At 40.9% G+C, this 8,186-nt stretch overlaps 1 protein-coding gene across 1 annotated transcript; it reads right to left on the bottom strand.

Annotated features, from left to right (window-relative positions):
• Positions 1–2,383: 2,383 nt before the first annotated feature.
• LOC122658403 (FCS-Like Zinc finger 3-like) lies at positions 2,384–3,177 on the bottom strand. Its single transcript, XM_043853349.1, has 2 exons — positions 2,739–3,177; positions 2,384–2,601 (listed from the first exon to the last, which is right to left on the bottom strand). The coding sequence occupies exons 1-2, from the start codon at positions 3,032–3,034 to the stop codon at positions 2,415–2,417; spliced, it is 483 nt and encodes a 160-aa protein (XP_043709284.1). The 5' UTR covers positions 3,035–3,177; the 3' UTR covers positions 2,384–2,414.
• Between the last annotated feature and the right edge of the window lie 5,009 nt (positions 3,178–8,186).

Genomic DNA, 8,186 nt, shown 5'->3' with positions numbered 1-8,186 from the left:
AAAAAAATTATCACCCGAGACGGCAACACCGGCGTGTTCTGAACAAGGCGGCGGGGGTGCTTCAACAGCTCTTTGTGATTAACGAACCAGAGCGTGATTGGGTGAATAGAGCGGTGGTTGATGATAAATTGATCAAAAGGAATGATCACCGAACGGTAGGTAGAGTGTGAGGAGGGGAAGATAGATCGCCTCTAAACCCTGAGGATTCCGGCCAAAGGGAAGAGTAGAAGGCACACGTCTGTGCGGTTAGCTGGTCTGCTTAGGGGAATTTCTGTGATTCGAACTTTAGTACGGCACTAGTCACCATACACATCGCCTACTCTATGGCGGAGTCCTCAGCGCTGTAGGTCCCATCACCTGCCCACCTCCGTCTCTTCTTTCAGGAAAAGATAATAATAAAAAAAAATTTTTTATAATTACCACACCAAAATCTTTATTATCTACTGCTACCTTCTCCTAAAAATTTTCAAACAACTATTATTCTCTCTGATGCATACTAACCACTAACTGCCCCCCATTGTTATGAAAATAAGTAACGGTGGGGGTTAGTCATGACAGTGTGCCATTGTCATGAATTTTTTAGGATCAAAATATCCTTTTGGGGTGGTAATTATAAAAATAAAAAAAAAAAACCCATCACCGTCCTTCTCCTCCTCCGTCTCCTTCTTCTTCTTCCTCCTTTGCAACCCATCATCGTCCTTGCTGAACAAAGAAAGTTTGGGTGATCAAATGCAAGATCCGTAGGGTCTATCCATGCTCTCCCCTACCATGAACCTGAAACACAAAGATACTCTGTTCTCCGTCCCAAAACAACAAAATCCATTCGAAGATTCCTCCCACTCAGAGTTCGGACTCCTCTCCTTTGATTCTCTCTTCAACCCATCGCGAAGAGGTAGTTCAAGTTCCTTCTTGAGCAGCAGCAGAAACTTTGGTTCTTTGTCCCCAGACCTTAACGACAAGGATCCTCAAGCCCAACAACATAGAGCTTCAGATCTTTGCATTTCCAGATTGGTATTTATTGGCTTTTGTTTAGAAAATCTCTCTAGGGTTTTTGAAATGAGATTTGGGGATTTCAACTAGTGACTGTTCTACAAGGTTTTAGTTACAGTATTACCAGTACCTAAAAAATAGAGTTTTTTCTTTACTCTATTTGTTTTCGGAGTCACTTGAACTTAGAAAGGTGGATTTGGGTTTGTTTGACTGTTTTAAGAATGGGCAGAGCAGAGTTTTCCTATTTCTTTCTCAAATTTGGTTTATGTTCACTAAAAAATTTGTTTTTCATTTGCATTGGTGTTTTCAGGTGTCACGAGATCTTCTTTTTAGTATACACTTGTAGGTGGGTACTTGGTAGTGGATGTTGGTAATGGCTGACTCGGTAGATTCAATTTTGGAATTCCTCCGGAGAAATCGATTTACAAGGGCTGAGGTTGCTTTGCGTGGTGAGCTCAGTAACCACCCGGATTTGAATCGATCACTTCAAAAACCCATCATGAAAGAAAGGGAGGAGAAAAAACCAGAGGTAAGCAACCGGGGATCATATGCTCAAAGTAGTGCTGAAGTTTCAGTAAAGGACAATGATGGGTTGCAGAGGAGGAGGAAGAAGGAGAAAGACGAGGAGGAAGAGGGTGATAGGTTTTTTTTTTTTTTTTTTTTTTTTTTTTTTACAATTACCATCTCAAAAGGGCATTTTGATCTTAAAAAATTCATGACAACAACACACATTCATGACTAAACCCCACCGTTATGGAAATGTAATGGTGGGAGTCAGTTGGTGGTTAGTATGCATCTTAGTATGCATCGGAGGGGGTAACATTTGTTTGAAAATTTTTGGGAGGATAATAATAGATAGTAAAGATTTTGTGGGTGGTAATTGTAAAAAACCCAAAAAAAAAACATGTAAGAAAGGAAAGCTCACATACCTCACCTCTTATCTATTCTTCCTCTTCTTTTTCAAACTTCCAGAAAACGCTGATCTCAGATTCAGGACTATAGAATGAAAAATAAAGGTTTGAAAAGCGTAGAAATAATGACAAAACCAAGTAGCATATTGAAAATTAATAAAAATTAGGGTTCCTCGATGCTTCTCTTCATTTCCTCCTCCAAGTTACGAAAAAAAATTGAAAAAGACAAATGGAATCAGAAGAAGCAGAAGCTCAAGCTCTGATTGAGCATATTTCACTAGCATTTTTATGCACATTCTTCACAAACATTACAACACAAAAATGAAAATTAAATTCTCAAAATGGGGCCTTTTCTCCTTCTTCTTCTTCTCTCTGGAATCTGGTTCCCCTGTTCTTACATAAAAAGCCGCAGATTCTTGAAGGATTTATAATTCTCTTCAGTTACTTATCTAATAATATTATTTCTATTACTATGTTTGTGCTATTTTTCTTCAGAATTTCGTTTCTGCAGTTTCAAGCAGCAGCAACGGTGCTTGTCCTTATAGGGTAATTCTGGGCTTTGTTTGGAGTAGAAGAAGATTTCTTCTGGTCCTTCCTCACAGCCTTCATAGAAGCTGAGAGACTCCAGTTCTTCTCCTTAGCTTCATCCATCTCTATCTGCTCTTGTCTGCACTCTTCGCTACAGAATGGTATGTCCCCTCTGTGATGAACAAATTAACCAATAATACCGATCAATCTAACAGCCCAAATCAACCGACCAAAAAGCAATTTAACCATTTACATGAAAATGGAAAAAGTTACTAAATGGGTTTCGTTCTAGGAGCTCTGAATTCTAACCTGTACATGAATATGTCTCTGTTACCACCCAGAGGTTTCCTGCATAGGTAACAGGCTTCAAGGAAATGAGGCTGATGATGCTCCTCGAATCTATTCTCATAGAATCTCGGAGATCTAGATGCAGGAGATGAAAGAACTCTGTAACTACCCCTTCTAATCGAACCACTGAGGCAAGACGATTTCATTAGCACCGGTAGATGATGATGATTCCCTGAGAACCCAGCTTCCATATCCGCAAGAGAAGCCAGACCATCGTCTTCCTCAATGAAAGTGGGTCTTCTTGCGGTGCCCTCCATGATTTGCTCTGATAAGAGACTCGCAGTTGCAGGTTTCCTGAAAACTGAAATCCCAAAAAGAGAGAGAGATGGCGAGATGTGAAAGGGTTATGGGCGGAGATTATAAAGGGAGCTGGTGAGTAGTGAGAACGATTAGGTTCCCGAATCACCAGTTTTAGAAACCACGGCGGGTTTCTGGAAACCTTCCCATGGAATCCATTGGCTGCAATACCTGTTTCCTTCACTCCAGTCATTACTTAAACGCAACGTAATTATCTAATTACCCTTGTCCTTCATATTAAATTACTCAAATGCCATCTCGCATCTTGATGATGGCATGTTCGTTATTCATTCCAGATCCAAGGTGTTATAAGGAATCTGAATCGAATAGATGATCCATTCTCACGCTCCAGGCCCCTGCACTGGGGCTATGCCCCACCACTTACGACTTACCATCACATGCCCCCAAGCTAACGGCACTGGCTGGCAACGGGGAACCGGCTCTCCCCACTCCCATTGCCGAACTGTACGGGCACTCAGGCAGCAGTTCCTAGCCCGGTTAGGCGGTCAGTTTATGTCGTCATTGCGTCTTTGCCTTATGCTGGACTCATTTGTCGTTTTCCTCTTTCTAAACAATCAGTTTTTAGGGCTTTGGGTCCCACATCCTTTTTTTTTGGTGTAATTGGGTCCCACGTCTCTAAAGTCTAAACCATCAAAGAGGCCATGGGGCCCAGCCCCATAAACACCCCTTGCTCTTAGACGGTGGTTATGTAGCCTATATTGTTTATGCGCTATACTTCCGAGGTTTTTGTTTCCCCACCCACAATCCATGAGCTTAAAGCTCGGGTAGCACGTTAGCCACTGCCCTATCTACCCGAACTGTACACGTTCACACGTGTAACCTCGATTTTTTTGATAAGACACGTGCATCCTCGATGCTATCACCTGCGTAGCACTTTATTTTATGTGCTTCTGCAACGTGGCATCCAACGGCCCGAAGAATATGACTTCTCGTTAGACGTTATTGGAGTGGGATCTAATAAGAGGAATTAATAATTATCGAGCAGTCTCGTGAGTCGTGACCAGGGTTTTAGGAATCGGTATTAGTTTCGGTCACAACCCTCTGTTTTCTTTGAAAAAAATAATTTTATTTTACATTTTACTCTTGTCTGGATCGATCCACCGGTACGGGATAGATTAAGAATCGTATCAGTCTCTATCAATATTTGATACGAATCATATCGATTTCTCAAATCATGCTTATGACATCATAGATTGCTCAATCACTCATTTTATTTTTTTTTGATAAGTAGGGGGATGTAGGATGTGAATCAAGAGATTTGAACTCAAGACCTCCTAATAACAATGGGCTTTTACACACCATTAGCTATCAAGTGCGCTATGCACTTGACCACCTCAATCACTCATTGTCTATAAGGGTATCCTAAATTGTTAGTGTGAATTCACCTAGAAGGGGGATGAATAGGTGAAGGTTTGAAGATTAAAATATAAATATAGATATTAACACAAAAATACCAAACGTAAAGACAAGCAATAATTAGAAGAGTGACACAAGAGATTTATAGTGGTTTGGCCAAGCTTGCTTACATCCACTCTTCTCATCTTAGAGAGAATTTCACTAAAACAAATCTTGAGTATGAGTAAGAGAACTCGTACAAATCTTGATTGAGAGCAAGATGACTCAACACTACTCTTGATTCCGAGTAAAAGGACTCAACCAATCTTGAGTTCGAGCAAGAGGACTCACCACTCTTGATTCCGAACAAGAGGACTCAACCAATCTTGATTCCGAGCAAGAGGACTCAAACAACTTATGCAAAGTGAAAATAAACACTAAGGGGTTTAGTATTACCTCAAACCTTAGTAAAAACTGTGCTACCTTTCAAACAGTGAAGCTTGAATGCAAATATGTATGAAGGGAGCTTAAGTGAGATTGAATGCCTTGAATTGGTGCTTGAAATCTCACTTAGGAGTGATTTGTTCTTGAAGGCTCTTGATTATGATTAATTGTATTGATTAGAACCTAAAACAAATGATTATTTATAGGCAAAGAGGCTTGAATTAATTTGGAATCTAGATTAGAATCGGATTCCACAAGTCATATATAATCCGGTATGCTGGATGTCAATCCGGTATGCCGGATCACCTAATTTCCTTTTAAAACAAAAGAATACCGGTCAAATGAGACTTAGTAATACACTGATTCGGTATGCTAGATAGCCATCCGGTATGCCGGATCAGGGCAAACAGCAGACAAATAGGATCTGGTATGCTGGATCCTTATCCAGCTTACTTAAATAAGCCACTGTGACCATTTTCCTGAGATCAACAGCTGATCTGGTATGCCGTTTCATGATCCGGTATGCTGGATCATAAAATTTCTGCTGACATTATTAAGTCCTTTATTGGACTTACTTGAATCGATTCCATTGGACAAGTCTGGGCCAATTTCTTTGGTCTTAGTCCAAGTGAGAAGTGTCTAAAACAACCTCCAAGGGTCACACTACATGTATGCATGCGTGAGTGTGTACATTACATATGGACTTTAACAAATGAATTTACAACTTAGTATATTTCTAAGTCTTTACAATTCTTCAAGTCTTGAACTTCACTTCTTTACATGAGTATCTTCAAAGTGAGTTCCTCTAACTTGTCTTCATCTTTGACTTCAAAAGTTGTTCTCCATTCTTCATGATTCTTTGATGTCTTGAAAGATTGGACAAGTTCAATTTGCTTTGAGCATCAATTTCTTGAATTGAGTGCTCCCCCTCACTTGATGTTCTGCTCTTCTCTATGCATCTTTTAGAAAAGCATTAGTACAACTAACTTATTTGTTATCATCAAAACCATAATGGGTGATGTATGGAATTTACCCCAACAGTTAGGTTTTGGTGTCAACTGTCAATGGATCGGTTGGATTAGGAGATGTTTTTAGGTATAATTAAAATTGAATTGTTTAATAAATGATTTCAATGTTTTTGGTTTAATTTATATTTAAATGGATTTATTAGGTTTTTTATTTTTATTCAAAAAGTTATTTTTTTTTCCTAAGATGGATGTAAACTTAACATTGAATTACTTTGTTGATTGTTATGTGTTTTATTTTTTAACAAGTATAAGGTTATAGTAATTTATATATTTTAATTTTTTTATTCAAAAAGTTTGGCTGCTTTTTAATTTTTTAGTGGCATTTTCTTATTCTTGCACTAATTTTGTATTTTAACCATGAATTATTTAATTTATTATATATATATTAATAAATGGTCTATCGTCGATTTAAATGGTTCGATTCGATTTAATAGTTTAACTAAACAATTTCAATTTTGAAAAGAAAACCAAATCATTTATTAAATGATTTCACAATTTTGGTGTAAACTATTCAATCTGATTTTGATAAACGATTTTAATTTGATTTTGACACCCGTATATAGCATTTTGAAGCATACCATACGAGGCATTGGAAACAAATTCTAAAGAAAGATTTCATCAAAAAAAAAAAAAAAAAAAAAAAAAAAACAAAAATCTAAAGAAAGAGAGATCCTCAATGGAAATTTGAAATGATAGGTATTCAATGATTAAGTAAAATAAAGTAATGGTCTCCATAGAAAAAGAAAAAAGTAATGATCCTTGAAGTGACAATCTCCATATTTTGATGGGGAAAGTTTTCCCCTTACTTATGAATGGTCCATGCTCGGTCATATTTTTAATTTTTATTCTTTATACTTTATATATATTGGTAAGATTATACTTCATATAGACAGTAGGATGTTTACTATGCTTTAGACTTTAGTGGACGTCATTTCTTTTTATATTGTCATCTTTATTATTATTTCAATTTGTATATTTATTTTTGGGAGAAAGAAAGCTAGCTAGTGGATGTTATTTTTTTATTTTATTATTGTTTTTTTAAAATAAGGAGCATTTTGTTGTCATCAAGGTGGTTGATACATCCAATATTCACAGGGCCAATCAACGACCGCCACGTGTCATAGACGACCCGCCCCATAGCCAAGGGGAACGAACCGGAGTCCCAGCACCATTCGGGGGCGGCCACTACTCGGGCGCAGCCACACATCCGGGGCGCGGCCTCACCCAGGCGCGGCCTCCTCACCGGGCGTGGCCTCCTCACGGGCCTCACCCAGGGCGGCCTCACCCAGCGCGGCCTCCTCACGGCCTCACCTAGGCGCGGCCTCACCCAGCACGGCCTCACCCGAGCGCGCCTCCTCACGCCTCACCCGAGCGCGCCTCCTCACAGCCTCACCAGCGCGGCCTCACCCAGAGCGGCCTCTCACCGTGCGCGGCCTCACCCGAGCGCAACATCATGGGCACCGAGGTGGGGGCCACCCATCTACGACCCCGATCGTATCGCTAAGACTCATGTCACTACCAGACTCTAGACCCTTAGAGGTCACGTCATCCAGACGGATTCAAGCACCAAGGACGTTATCACCACACGCGATATCTATCCACCAAGGATCTGATGCCACCAGACACTCCTCCCCGCGGGAGATGGCCAATCGGGATAGAGCCCGCTACCCAGGGCCTCTATCCACTCAACGCACAATCGTCAATCAAACGGGGACTCTCCACACCGTCATATGCTACTATAAAAGGCAAAGGTACGCAACCCCATAGAGGAGATCTAAACTCTTACTGAATAATCACTATTCATCTGTTTGTGCCAGGAGATCTAACTTTGGCATCGGAGAGCCCTAGGCGGACCACACCGGTTCTCTCTGGTGACCCCTTTGGTCCACTTGCGTGACGGCACTCAGAGACCGCTCGGCGATTTCTTGACGCAAGATTGGCGCGTCGTGGGAGCGACGCTAGCCATTACTACTAGCTCGCTTCCATACTCATTCAATGGCACGAAGGAAGACTACCACCACCAACAACGAGCAAGGAATGGATCACCACCCCGCAGTGCTCTCGCCGCGAGCCAACGACCAGGACCATGTCCCTCTCGGAGGAGAAGATCCCCTTAATGACCGGTTCGTGATCGCCGAGCCCAACAATGACGAGGCCAACGATGTGGTGGTGGAGGTGACACCGACCCCAATGCTCCAGCCCATCGTGGGTCGATCAACGACCCGCAACGACGGATCCTCGATGAACAACGACTCTTTCGAGAATACCCGATGCAGCGGCGACA

Source organism: Telopea speciosissima, chromosome 1 (genome assembly GCF_018873765.1).
Source record: "Telopea speciosissima isolate NSW1024214 ecotype Mountain lineage chromosome 1, Tspe_v1, whole genome shotgun sequence".
Lineage (NCBI taxonomy): Eukaryota > Viridiplantae > Streptophyta > Magnoliopsida > Proteales > Proteaceae > Telopea > Telopea speciosissima.
This window is presented reverse-complemented; position numbering and strand designations above follow the sequence as displayed.

What these genes read in the sequence shown, in the direction of transcription:
- LOC122658403 (XM_043853349.1), bottom strand. Translation starts at nt 3,034, where the DNA reads ATGGAGGGCACCGCAAGAAGACCCACTTTCATTGAGGAAGACGATGGT. An exon ending in AGAGACATATTCATGTACAG is followed by an intron (nt 2,602 to 2,738) that starts GTTAGAATTCAG and finishes TGTTCATCACAG; the next exon opens with AGGGGACATACCATTCTGTA.